This window comes from Lissotriton helveticus, chromosome 3_1 (genome assembly GCF_964261635.1).
Source record: "Lissotriton helveticus chromosome 3_1, aLisHel1.1, whole genome shotgun sequence".
Taxonomy (NCBI): domain Eukaryota; kingdom Metazoa; phylum Chordata; class Amphibia; order Caudata; family Salamandridae; genus Lissotriton; species Lissotriton helveticus.
The window spans coordinates 423,051,491-423,066,259 of record NC_136061.1 but is presented as its reverse complement, the minus strand read 5'-3'; the positions used below and the strand labels follow the sequence as shown (position 1 = coordinate 423,066,259).

The following is a 14,769-nucleotide window of genomic DNA, read 5'->3' as shown; positions in this document are numbered from 1 at the left end:
CTTCCTACCGGAGGGGCTGTAATTTGGTGGGCACATTCTTTCACATAATATGGGCTTGCCCCAAAATTAAGGAATATTGGGCTACAATAGTTCAATGCGTGAGTCAGGTGTATGAAAACGGGTTACATTGCAAACCTAAACGGTGTCTCCTGAATGTATGGGAGGCGACCGACCTGAGGAGTGGGGACCAAACTGGGGTGGCATTTGCCCTAATGATCGCCAAAATGAACATAGCACGGGCGTGGGGCTTGGAGGTGACTCCATCGTTGGGAGAATGGAAGAGAGATATGGACTGGTGCATAGTGGCAGATAAGGAAGACCGAGTAAGTGGGGAAAGATCTGGAGCAAGTGGAATCATTACAGAGGCAACCCAATCACGCCACCTGAGCCCCAGGTGAAATATCTGATGGAATAGATTTGAACATGGGAAGTGGTAGGAACGGCAACATAGTTATGTGCCGGGGAGGATTGCTTTTAAAATGTGTACATGTATTCTGGTGCGGTCGGAAAACGTCATTCATGTAATATTGTAACAGCATGTTCTGGTTATAATAAAAAGATTTAAAAAAATAAATCCCAACTAATCTAAAGAAACCATGGTGTAAAATAAAATGCTGAAAGGGGATCAACTTCAAGGTCTACGCATATGATCCACTCGTAATGCAATTGCTAAAGACATTGGAGGCTGTACATGAATTCAAATCAACCAGTGTTTCGAAAGGTCCTCGAGTGAATCATCAAGGGAGTGAATGGCTGAGTAATCTCCCAAATAAACCAAACAAATACGTGTATTCAATGAATAAATGCATAATATGGAAACACTCAACAGACAAAAGAAACAAATTGCACTTTTCAGAGAAGTTGTACAGTCTATTTTTTGTGACATCAAATTGAGATCACAATTACGTTGACAATACAAAAAAAGAAACGCAACCCAGATTAGAGTACAAAGGGTTAGTAGGAAAAAAGATCGCTCACCTGAGAAATATGGTTAATCGAAGATTCCATCCGTCTAAGCTGAGATGCTTGGATATCCAGCATTTGAAGAACATTGTTGGCTAGTGTGTTGATCAGGTAAGCTACACTTGCTAAGGACTGAGTTGTGTAGGCTTTGGTTTCTTCAAGAGCTCGGTGCTTATCTGCAGACTAGAAACAAAACAAAAAAAGTCAACTGAAAAAAAACTAGTATCTTGAATTTCATAATTGTAGATTCAAAAACTCAGGACATTACAGCAATTAAACACAGGGTGCTGAAAGAACAATCAAAACCCCATTTCTTACAGAGGTACATCACATTGGTCAACTTTATAAGTGACCAAAAGACCCACCTCCGTAGTTTCAGCCATCAAATAACCAACTGTAAAGATCATCAACAATTCCAAATCCCAAGGGCTAAACCCATGCTGATGCAACTGAATCACACTTTAAGAGGGGCTTTAAAAGTTACTTATTACCTGCAACAACTATTATCTAGTGAATTATCCTCCCTGGATACATAACCCTACAAGTTTTTTCTTCTTTCTCTCACTTTTTTAATAAACATTTCCAAGCAGAATGTGCAGGGGAAAATGCCCCCCTCTCAAGATCTCTCTGATAGAATAGCTGCCTACTTCGAGGACAAAGTGCTTAAAATCTTTCGGGACCCAACCATATGGAAACGGAAGAATTGGAGGGTGAGGAGGTCACGCAGGGCCAAGTGATGGGGAGTCCCCCTGCTACTCTTGAAACTTTTCCCCAGATCTCTGTTCAACAAACTCTGGCTCTTCTTATGGGCCTTACGTCCGGCTCCTCTTCCGACCCCTGCATGCCCTTCACTATCGAGATGGTCTCCAACCCGATCGCAGATTTTCTCTGCAAGGTGTTTAACAACACCCTTCGTTCTGGCTGCTATCTGGACGCTTGGAAAGAGGCTATTGTTATGCCGCTGCTCAAGAAATTCAATGCGGACCCCTCTGAATTGAAAACTCTTCACCCCATCTCTCTTCTTCCTGCCCCCACAAAAATCAGAGAGAAGTTAATTAACATGGAGTTGTTGTACCACTTGGATTCCCATGAAATTTTAGATCAGTCTCAATATGGTTTCCGCACCAACTACAGCACCGAATCCGCCCTTATTGCTGCCACTGATCACATTCGCATGCAGGTCGACCAGGGTGGCTAGGTAGTGCTGATTATGCTCGATCTGTCGGCGGTTTTTGACACAATCTCCTCCACTCAATGGTTCAACGTCTGTAAGAGACAGGCATCTCGGGTAAGGCCCTGCAGGTCCTCCACTCCTTGACATAGAGAACTAATACTGTTAGGTGTGGGGGTTTTAGATCTAAGGCATTCAGCCTACCCAGTGACATTTCCTAGGACACATCCCTGAGTCCCACCCTCTTTAATGTGTCCCCATTGGCCAAGCTAGACAGATCTTTTGGGTTCCAGGTGATTTCCTACGCTGATGACACGCAGATCATTGTTTCCATCTCCCATGATCTGCAGTTGATCGCAGGGAAATTTAACCAGTGCATGGCCAGCATTATCAGATGGATGCAGAATAACTCCCTTGATATCAATGCAGAAAAAAACTGAGGTCCTAGTTTTTGGTCCTCAGACCTCAATCTGGCCGAATGCCTGGTGGCCAGGAGAATGCGGTCCCCTTCCTATTCTCGCCAAGACAGTCAAAAACGTGGGGGTCATTTTTGACGTGGGCCTGACCTTCGAGTCTCAGGTCAGCCGCACTGTCAACACATGCTCTTACATTTTGAAAACTCTCAGAAAGGTGCTCCCGTATATTTCATCAGCACTGCATTGGCCCACGATCATTGCACTAGTCACCTCCCGGCTTAACTAATGCAATGCCTTGTATCTGTATATTAGCACGGCCTCCCTGAACAAGCTTCAAGTAGTACAAAACACGGTTGCCAGGCTGATCCTTCATATCCCCAAACGGCACTCAGCAAAGGAGGGGCTACGTACTCTGCACTGGCTCCCTATTAGGAAGTGAATCTCTTTCAAAGCCCTATGTACGGTTACAAGGTTATACGAATGCAGCAGGAGAAGGCTTTTAATCAGCTCAAGAAGAATATGTTGGATGCTGACGGTGTCTTTAGGTAAGAATGTCATCGCCTTGTGTTGTAAGGGATTGTGGTAGCAGCACAAGTACAGCACAGCAAATAGGAACTCCCTTTGTATCATGTTAATGTTATTTTATGTCATAGAGTGCTGCTTACACTGTTAGAGCAAGCAGTCTTTTGGTGCTGAGTGGTTAAAAATAAATCCCACGAGGTGGAATCATTATGTTTGAGTAACTGGTACAGTACAATAGCATAAATAGGTTTTTAAACCGCTTTAAAATACTCTGTTATCAAGATTCTTTCAGGGAACTTTCAAGAGCATTCCACAATAGTGTCTTGTATTTGTTCCAGGGGACAATTATAATTATGTGCCCTTCCTTTTGTGAATTTAACTGGACACTAAGTGTAGTATGAAAACTAAGAGCTACATATACAGTCTTCAGTCACAGAGAGCCGAAGTCTCCTAAAAAGTCTCTGGGACTGGAGTACAAATGCCATGCCTCCTCTCCAACATTCTTCTGAGATCTTTTCACTCCTTTGCATGATTTCCTGTGGAGTCGCACATGGGTTGTACCCCTTACTATTTAACGTTTATTTTCAGACCTAAGTGACATTGTACATCAAGACACATTGCTTTTCTTGCAGTGCAAGGGGCACCCATTTTCATAACTCACTCGCCAACCAATGATTGTATATCGTTACAACGAGTTCCCCATCCACGACTTCCCTAATACCGAGGTCGCAAACATGACCTTGTCTAAACCACGATTTTATTTACTAAGCATTCTTTTACCACTATTTTTCGTGGTAAAGGAATGCGTGCTAAAGGCATCCAGACAGTCACAGTTTGGTTCCCATTCCCTTCATGTTCCTAAAACCTGTAACTTCACCTCATTATCATCAGTTTTTATGATCCTCTGTCATTTTGCTGCTCTGTTTCTGATGGGCCGGGTCAGATGGTGTCAGACAAATGCTGAATTGTAATCTATGGAGATCACGTTTGTGGTAGTATGTTGCCAGAAAGGAAGCCATCAGAGACTCTCCTTTAGGGAAAAGGCATCGAGGGGAGCTCGAATGCCAGTCTGAATTGAGCAAATCACAATGGAACCTCCTCCAGGCACTAGACAATGGACAGAGCAGAGAGTGAAGCAGGGAAGAGGGTGACATAGAGCAGGCTGTTGGTGTACGGAACCTTAAGAGCCAGTGTGCAGAACAGGGAAAGTGGCAGCCTGACTCAAAAAGACTGATTAGGACACCTGCTAGTGTCCAATGACAGGAGTTTAGTTGAGGAGGCAATAGGTGGTGTTGTGGAGATATGATAGATCAGGGTACTTCAAATAATGTTGATGAAGGAAACTGGAAAAGTGGCAGCATGGGTGCAGCAAGTGTGCCAGAGCTTACCTATAGGGGAAGACCATGCACTTATAGTGCAGACAGACTTCACTTGGCAGAAATCTGTGCCGGTATTTCTGTGATTGCGGTCGCCCTTAGGGGCGCTCTGTGATTTATGAGATGTGTCAGGTGGGAAGAGCGAAAACTGGATTATCGAGATCGGCATTGAACAAAATATGTCAGACTTGGTCTTCTGCTTTGTGCACCTCATCGATGCCCTGTGTGGAAGCAAGGCCTTATTAAATGCTATTTCTGTGATGGTGGTCTATCCAGGGATTGATGTGTGAACTTCTCAATCCAAGAGGAAGTTGAAACTTTTCCTGTGAAGTCAGATCCTGTTTGAACTGAGTGATGGATGTGCCACAACACACTTGTTCCCTTTTATTTCATTGCAACACAAAAAGATGATGGACAGAATGTTGAACCTTGTCAAACATTCACCCCCAGTCACAGATCTGGCTTAAATCCATCGGTGTTTTGCTCATCACACCTCCCAGTTTGAACCCAGAAGTCGAGTGAAGTAGTAAATTGGGAAATTCAGAAGTGAATTTTGAAGTGCAAAAGCAAAATTGGTTGAGTTCAATGCTCCAGGGTCCTGATAGCTGGAACCAGAAAATAGAACTGAAGTAACTGCCACTAGCTGTGCATGATGGGATACTGGTGGTCTCTGGATTCTTAAAAGCACAGCTTCTATTTTCAAGACATATAACAGCAGCCTATGAGCCTATTCTGTACTCTCTTTTTCATCTCCATCATGAAAAAAAGAGTTTTGTGAATGGGATTTATCTGTGCTAAACACTACAAAATTGCACAAAATATAGTATACTTGCACTCTTTTTTCACTTCAAGATGAAGATGCGGCCAGTATATCCTAAGTATTTACGCTGCATTATTGTCTCTCTATCCCTTAAGTGTCTTTACAGGCCTTCCTAAAGAAACAATCAGAACAATAGCCACTTAAGAAGATATATCTAAAAGAAGTGCTCCGGGGTCCCCACTTGCCGGTGGGACTATTCAAGTGCTTATGACTTTTAATGGAAATACCCCTATGAGATAACTGGAGTTACAGGTAAGAAACTGTTCCATCCTGGGACTAGTTTCGGGGTATCACCTCTCATCAGCCTTGCTAGCTTGAATCCAGTGGCACAGCGAGCAACGGACCCACGTCTGGGCATACCTATCCCACTTAGGGCGCAAAGTGCTGCAGCAACAAATGATTGATGGAATTCTAAATGAATAAAACATTTACCCCCAGTCAAGAGATCTGGGTTAAATCCATTGTTCGTTTGCTCACTACGTCACCCCAGTTTGGATGTAGCCATATGCAAATCAGTCTAGACCCTGTACCCCATGGGAACAATTCAGCCCGATCTGCCAAGTCAGGTCCTCCGTGGACCTGAGACCAGTTTCAGTGTATCACTCCCCATCAGCCAGGCTAAATTGAAACCAGTGGCATAGCGAGCATGTAACCAAAGTCTGGGCATCCCCTTCCCAATTGCGGAGAAATTGCAACACAAAAACATGATGGATAGCATGCTGAACATTGTCAACCATTCACCCCCAGTCATAGATCTGGGTTTAAATCCATCGTTTTTTTTGCTCATCACGCCACCCCATATGCAAATCGGTCTTGACCCTGCTCCCCAATGGAACAGTCCAGCCCAAACTGCCAAGTCAGGAGCTCCTTGGACTGGAAACAAGCATCCTGAGACCGGTTCGGGGTATCACCCCATATCAGCCAGGCTAGCTTGAAAATAGTGGCATAGCGAGCATGGGACCCATGTCTGGGCATACCCGTCCCATTGAGGGCAACAAAAGCAAAATCAACAATTGATGGACGGAAGGCTGAACAATGTCATACACTCACCCCCCAGTACAGAGATCTGTGCCAAAATTCAATTGGTTTTGTTTGCTCACCACGTCTTTCTGTAGCTAAAGTAACAACTTGGAGTGTCTCAGAGTTTCCAAGTTACTGTATGTGAGGTAGACATAGCCATTATGTTTAGAAACAAGCACACAACTTTGTTTTGCGCTTTCACACAGAAGCTTGATACAACCCATAGTGACAACAAGCATAAAACGGAGTAAAATGGGAGAGATAATGCTTTAAGTGCTGTAAGTGCCGAATACTAAGTAGAGTATAGTAATGTGTAGAAAAGGGAGCTTAATGCTCATGGATGGATAGGTAGATAGATAAATGGATAGATTTTATTTCGTCATATTTGTGGCCAACTTGATATTATTTTTGTCCCTGGTGTTTTTTTCAGGCAGCCAGAATTTCCTTTGGATCTTCCGTTGGATGTCTTGGCTTGCCTCTATACTCGGCCCTGAAGTCAGGGAGAGTTTGGTGCCCTTATTTAACTATTTCTGTATTTATTTTGTTTCTAACTGGAACCCTCTTAAAGAGACACTTGATAACTTTGATGTGAGCTGTTAAGTTCATGGTGGCAATGTGGCTACTAAGAGAGGTCAAACTTTTATCCAGCAGTCAAGGAGGAAACCTTACCGAACTACACAACATCCATCCATTGACAGTTCCATTGAAATAGCTATCACTCAGAATGCTCTCCGTAGAGATGAGAAAATGTTTTCAGCTAAATAATTCAAGATCCAAATGTGACCGAAATTGAAGTGGACCACACTCCTATGATCTAAACAGCTTATCAACCGTAGAGAGATGTTCAACTCGACACAATATTTATAGTTTACTATTATAAAATTAAGGGTCCTATTCTAGCCTTTCTTGACAAATCCACGAACATTAAAATGTCCAACTCCCAAATATGCCCTACAAAAACCTTCTTAAATCAGTCTACACCAGTCATAGGCGAATAAAGCAACAATCTGAACTTTCAGAAAACAAGCATCTTCTACCCACAGGGCTTTCTTTTCTGCTTAATGTTTAGTGACCCGGGAAAGAGTGGCACTTACAGCAAGAACTGAATCTGCTAACAGACCATATTTCATGTTTCCTTATTCATATCTTTTTTAATGTTTTAAATCATCAGGGGAGAGGAGTTGGCCTAACGGCTAGGGCGCTCGACCTCGGACCTGGGGATCGGGGTTCGAGTCTCGGTAATGACGCCTAAACCTCCTGTGATTCTGGGCAAATCACTTAATCTCCCCGTGCCTAAAATGAAAGTGGGTCCTCATGTAACGTAACTGGAAAATATGTAAAGCGCTCTGATACCTGATTCAGTTCGGGTCTAGTTCGCGCTATATAAAACTCTGCAAAAAAAAATGGTATATGCCTGGGAGGGCTTTGAGATCTTCCTCCCAGAGAAAATTGATCACCCCTAGAGTCCGCAAAGCCAGATGGGGCGGCTGTTCCTTCTCAGTGGCTTAAAAATTTGGAATATCCTACTTTCCTCTATTTCCCAGGTAGAATCGCTTCCGGTGTTCATAAAATTGCTGAAGACTTGGCTTTTTTCAGTTTAGTCAGCAGCCCTGCACTCTCCTCTCTTCTTCTCTACCGCCTAGCGCCTTGGAACCCATGGGTATTAGTGCACTTTATAAATCTTCATCCTATCCTACCATGGTATGGGGCTCATTAGTTTATTTTATTTTTCAACAACAAACTTCCACTTTGAGAGTTTGTTTTAAAAAAAAAAAAAAAAACGTTTCCTTGATTGACAGTAAGCAGTATGGCGTGCTTCCTGCCAATGCACAGAGTTGTGGTACAGCCAGTGGGCATTTCTAACTGCGGCAGGCAGAATAAAGCCAGGATGGGAGACGTTAAGTCCTCCACCACCCGGTCTGCCTTTACTTCAACTGCCAAACTCTAATGCAGGCCCTAAATATAATACGAGTGCTTTCCACATAGATCTAGAAACAGACTCCTAGATGTTGTAGAAGGATGGATTAAAAAGCATTGGTGACAGGACAGGCCCATGGGGAAACCGCAGTTCAAATGCTTTGTTCTGGTATGACATCATCAAAGGTTTTTTCAGGTTAGAAGGATTCATAATATTGAAGGCTGTTAACATGTCTGAAAGTACCAGTGCTCTAACACCCCCAATGTCTATCCGGTGTTGTAGCACATCCAAAACTAATAGTATCACCAGTTCTGTACTGTGTACTGTCCAGAATTCGGCATCAAAACTTTCCCAAAAGATTGTAGTCGGACAAATTGCTGGAGTTCTTTAAAAAACAACTTTTCCAAAAGTTTGCTAATTAATGATAGAAATGAAATTGGCCAAATGTTATTGTTATCTTGTGCGCGAAGGGTAGGTTTTTTAAATGGATTTCACTGCGGCATTTTAGTAAGGTCAGACTTTCGATAGGAAGAATGTTTTTTGTTTAGCTAATAACAGGCACAATATGATGATTTTCAAGAAGCATTCCCAAAAAAGTTCATCCATGTCAGCACCTCCTTGGAAAATTCTGGGGTGACCAGTAAGGTGGGGGCCGAGAAAAAAGGAGACCCAAAATGCTTTTTCCCCATAAATTTTCAATAGGGAAAATAAGACCAAATCAGAAAGCTAGATCTTTACCCAGAAAGTGTTTTTTTTTAAAAAAGGTTGAAAAAACGAAGTTTCACAATACATAGATATTAAGTGCCTAGTGAATCCAGCAGGACCGCAATATCCAAAAATGAGCTCTGACTGGCTGTCAACATCAAAGCTGTTTTGAAGCATGGGGGAAAAATATCAAGGGGCTGCCTCGTGAGAGGACCCAGCTCCCCTGGCCCCCAAACACCCTTGGGGCTCAAAATAATTATTTTTTTAATAGTACTGAGGATGTACAATGAGAAATTTCCAGAGCCCAGGAGGGGGCACAGTTAATAGTTTAATTGAATATGGTAATGGAGGAGTGTGTGAGCCCTCCTCCCTGAGCTAGGAACTGGCCACAGTATAGAGAATAAACGATGAAACAACAAAGTGAGAGAGGCAAATCAGGGCATCTACTTGCCTGGTCAACACAGGAACACTATATATCACAGGCACTCATTGCATTGAGAGAGTCAGGGGGACACTATTCACATTTCCAGATGAAGATTCATTTGCTAAGGTCAACCTATTATAAAACACTATGTTCAAGGAAGTAATGATTCAAAAGAATATCTGATTTCTCAGGTGTGTGGTGCAGGACTGGTTGGATTCATACTGATCCAACGGGAGGAACTAGATGCTCCTCTAACCATAGAGCAGAACAAAAATGCAATAGGTGATCGGACTTCCTGGAATACTCCCATGGGTGAGGCGATGGACCTTCTGGAGAGGTTTTATGAGAAAGCGGCTTGCGGTGTACACTCAGGCTAAAAGTGAAAGGCTTGTTGCCCTAGTTTATGGTAGAGGCTATACTGGTAGCCGTATCCAAGCTGGGGAAGAACTCATCAGATGAGTGTTTGTATCCTACACGCTCACTTCTTAACACGGACTATAAAATACTGGGCAAGATTCTAGTGAATAGAACATCTTGTCTGACTTGTCTGGTCCACTTGGATCAGTCTGGCTTTGAGCCAGGGAGATAAACTGCGGCTTACATCAGCCACCTCCTGCACGTCCTTATTGAATGTTCATCAAATGGCTGAATGAAGGCTGTGATGTCCATTGATATGGAGAAAGTATTTGATGCAATGTCGTGGAACTACTTATTTATAGAACTAAAGAAAATGGGCTTTGGAGAAGGAATGAGGAAAAAGATCAGAGGAAGAGGAGGAGGATGGGGGAGGGAGGGAGGAGGAGGGGGAGGGAGGGAGGAGGAGGGGGAGGGAGGGAGGAGGAGGGGGAGGGAGGGAGGGGGAGGGAGGAAGGAGATGGGGGAGGGAGTTGGAAGAGAGAGAGAGAAAGAGAGAGAAAGAGAAAGAGAGAGAAAGAGAAAGAGAGCAAGAGAAAGAGAGCAAGAGCAAGAGCAAGAGCAAGAGAGAAAACACCAGCGCACTTGCATGAAAACTATGCTGAGGGGCTCGTGAAAAGTCGAACAATAAAACACTGCATGTGTCAACAACTACAGGCATCCAAGGTTGCGCATCCAAGAATTGGGTGAGTCCCCCTAGGCACAATCGTAGCAGTACATAGGGTTGTAATCTTGAATCAGTTCAAAATTCCAAATTAACAAAAGCCGCGTAGCTGAATTGGATGGGTCAGATACATTATTCGTAAAACATGAACTTAAATTCAATCCATAGCAATTCAAAGCAAACTGGTGTTACAGAGGACACTCGACACTGGTCGACTAGTACACTGTTGTTGAAGAACGTCATTGTTCCCTGATGAAGGGCGACTCGCCCGAAATGCATTGGAACACAATCATGGATTGAATTTAAAATTAATGAATTACGATTATATCATATCTGAACCATCCAATTCGGCTACGCAGCTTTTCTTAATTTCGAATTTTGAACTGATTGAAGACTACAACCCTAGGGGGGCGTGGCCACAAGGCGGATGAGGGGAGATGTGTGAGCGCAGAGCTACGCACCGACCCCGGTTGTTATCCTGGTTCGGGGCATCGTCTGGAGCCCCCGAGCGCCTAGGGAGAAGGCGGCGGGGGCTGGAAGCACTTGTTGGGCCATTGAGGAGTTCTGGAGCGTCACTGCCCAAGACATCGCAGAAACGTACCTGAAGCTGACCGGCCGCTTAAGATTGCGGCATAACGGAGCCGCAAGCTTGGGGGCGGAGCTGAAGTGTGACCAGAGAGCCTTCATTGGAGTATAGGAAAGGAACAGAGCTGCCCGCTGGGGCCCGACCTGGCGTCTCTGGGGTGCAGCACCTTTGGGGGCATGGGGCCTGGAACCGCCTACCGCAGTGAAGTTGGTGAGGCACTAGGACTGCCGCGGCAGACCCAAGATGTCGGTAATGGTGACGCCGCAGATAGGAGTGCTGCAGGATGCCCTAAGTATTACAGGGCGGAGCAGCGGGTTGTGTCGAATCTCCTTCGCTGGTGCCAGAATTAGCGGAGTTGCAGCATAGGCAGTGGGTGGGGTCTGAGTCTCCGGGGCTCCCCGCTCCTGCCGTGACGTTGGGAGGGCTGTTGGGACTCCGTGCTGGGAATGCTGGGGCGGCCGCAGCCGGGAGTTGGCACTGAGGAAGACATTGTGTGCATCGGATGAGGTGCAGGGGGGCCGTCTTCTCTCCTGGAATACAGGTGGAGTGATCGACCTAGCACCGCTGGGACCAGCAGCATTGGGGAGTTGGCGAGGTGGCAATGCTTATTGATGGGGGTAAAGGCAGATGAGAGTACCAGTGCCCCCCCCCTTGTGGACCAGAAGCCGGGGTGATCCTGGCTGGGGGGTAAGATAGATCACGAGCTCTCAGACAACGGTGTTGGGTGGCGATGGCCCCCGCCTAAGGCAGAGAGGGGCCACTGGAGGAGGCTGCGAGGTGTGATGTTGCTGGAGAGTGCTGTAAATGAACTGCAGGAGGTAATACAGTGCTAGAGAAGCAGCTGGACTTGTAGAGTGGACACTGGATCAGGCCCCATCGACTGCTTTGTGGTGGCGCCGCAGTGGAGGGTGAGCAAGAGCTGGCCAGTGGTATGGGAAGGAGAATTGCCAACTTACACTCTAGAGGCGTTGAGACGGTTGGCAAAGCGGAGCAGAAGGGGTGACACAGCCGCATGGGCTAGGGCTCTGAAGGCGGGGGCATTTTGGACAGACTGGATTGATACCCCACTGCGGTTCAGTTACAAACAGGACTAGCGATGGAGAGGAGTAATTCAAAAGTTGATGCTTCGCCTCAGTGGCACCCAGGCGTGTCTGGGGATCCGTGCATGTGCAGTGGCTGAACAAGTGGAAAAGAGCAAAAGCAGAAGCAGTGATGACTGCTTGGCGACCTGAGGCGTTGGCATATGGCTGGGGCGCACCAAGGGAGAAGCGACGCACTAGAGGAGAACTTGCCTGACGGATGGGTATCACGTGCCTAGCAAGCATGGGGAAGCCCAGAGGGAAGCAAGCAAGTGCGCCAACGGAGCAGGAGGTAGGAGCAATCGCTCCGGACACACAGGAGGGGCCGTCGCTCTGCTCAGAGGGGATGCTCCAACAGCAGGTTGACCAAATCCTCAAAGCGATCACTGACACTAGGGAGGCCCTGCAGCTGGATATCGCGCATGTAACCGAGGGCCTGGATTGCTTCGAGCTGACCATGCGAAACTTACCGACAGGGTAAAGCAAACCGAGGTCGCCCTAAAAGCCATCGAGCCGGCCCAAAAGATGATGGCAACCCAGATGACAGATTTCCAGCATCGACTGCGAATCCTGGAGCAGAGGACGGAGGATGCCGAAGGGAGGAATCGAAGGAACAATGTTCGGGTCGAGGGAGTGGAAGGCGCCAGTATGGTGGACTACTTGGAAGGCTGGCTGAGAAAGACTGTCGCTCCGGAGGGCCTAACAACGTTCTTCACTCTGGAAAGAGCCCACAGGGTGCCGGCCTGACCACCGGCAGCCCATCCCGACCAGTGGTGGCCATACTGCTTCATTACAAAGACAGAGACCTTTTGTTAAACAAGACCCGGACCACGGGCCCGTACACAGTGGACAACAGTAAGGTGACGTTATTCCCGGATTACACATTCGAGGTGCAACGCTGTCGGGCATCGTTTGTGGCAGTCAAGAGAGCACTCCGGGAGAGAGGGTCTTCAATACTCCTTGATGTTCCCAGCACACCTAAGGATAACAATGGATGACAAGACGTTTTTCCACAGCAGTCCTGAAGAGGCCTGGGACTGGCTGGAGATGTATAAATCAGGGGATGGGGCAACGGGGCGGGCTTCGAGCACTCCCATGGAGGGACCACGGCCATGCAGGTCGCGGCGTATCCGGAGGTGCCAGCTTGCGACTCAGAAGCCTACGGTGACACAGACCGAGAAAGAGCGCACCGCAGCCATCTCGCGAGAAGAAGGGATTGCATCTCCGGAGAGGACGGAGTCGAAACACGGATCTCCAGAAACAGACAATGAACAATCGGACACGGAGAGCCCGCCCCTGCCCCATGTGACAGCTGGAACTGCGGATGAGATTGTAGATGGGTAATTTTGTGGCTCGGCAAGCATGGGCGAAATAGTGGGCGGAAAGCTGTTTCAGACTTGGGGGTGTCTCCCGTGGACTTGGTTGCGAGGAGATTGGCCGCAGAGGGTTGGAGGGGTCGGCGGAATTGGCCGAGTGCACTTTTAGATGTTCCCGCTACAAAATGGCCTCTTAGAAGGCTAGCTAGTCATCGGGGGGGGTTGAGCGTAGGAAGATGGTTCACTGGGAGGTTGACCTTCTGAAGCTTGGGGCACACCCCCTCCTGAGTTTGTGTGGGTATAGCTCCTTAGGGTTTTCTTGAAGGAGCAGTTTTGAATATAAGTTTGGATGGATAGTAGAGTTGTAGCGCCTGTTCTGGGGGGGGGGGAGGAGGAGTTGTTGGGGCGGGGTTCGGGGGTTGGATGGGATAGTTAGATTTATCGGTGTGTTCCTATGTTTGGGGTGTTTATTAGGGAGGGTATGGTACCAAATGGGGATGTTACATGATTTAAAATGTATCACTTGGAATGTACGGGGGCTCCATACAATGCAGCGGCGCCACAAAATGCATGCTTTCCTGGTGCGGAGGGGGGTACACATAGTGTTTCTACAAGAAACACACATTAACTGTAATGAGGGATTAGCCCTGAAACAGATGCAAAGGGCAATTGTTCTACACTACTTACTCAGCCGTTGGTAGGGGCGCATTGATATGGGTCAGGGCAGGGGTCCCTTTCCAGCCGACGCAACAATTGGTGGACCCAGAGGGAAGGTTTGTAGAGGTGCTAGGGCGAGTTGGTGAGGTGGAAGTGACGCTGATTTGTATATGCCCCCAATGCCTCCTTCTTCGACCGTTTATCGAGGAACTTAGCACCCACTTGACTAACTCAATTGTAATGGGAGGGGACTTTAACTCAACTGCGGATGTGGAGAGGGACAGGTCTCACCCTCCGCTTCCTGACGCTCCGATCCATAGACTCTCCAAGGTGAGGAGCGCGTGGCTGAGTAATTGGGGCCTGGTTGATACATGGCGAGCGCATTATTTGGAAGACGGGGATTATTCTTATTACTCTGGCCTCCATGACCTACATATGCGGCTTGACGCGATCTTGTGTACACCTGAGGTCCACTCTAAAGTGATAGATAGTGAATACTTGTCCAGGAAGATTTTGGATCATAACCCGCTCTTAGTGAGGATACAATGGGATCGGGAGAGAGCAGTGATCGCGACTTGGCGGCTCGGACCGGAGGAGCTGGAGTACCTGGTCTTCTGTGGAGACATGGGGACGGGGTGAATAAGTATTTTGATGAGAAAGAGGGGACGGCAGCGTCGGCGGCAGTCGAGTGGGATGCATTTAAGGTGGTAGTTCGGGG

General features: G+C 46.7%; 1 protein-coding gene across 11 annotated transcripts in view; it reads right to left on the bottom strand.

Annotated features, from left to right (window-relative positions):
• The window catches only part of ABI2 (abl interactor 2), an 841,968-nt gene that overhangs the window by 640,461 nt on the left and 186,738 nt on the right, over positions 1–14,769 (bottom strand). For all 11 annotated transcript variants that reach the window (XM_078680278.1, XM_078680272.1, XM_078680274.1 and 8 more), the window contains exon 2: positions 979–1,146. In XM_078680278.1, the coding sequence (XP_078536404.1) occupies positions 979–1,146 (168 nt within the window). The remainder of the gene's footprint in view (positions 1–978; positions 1,147–14,769) is intronic.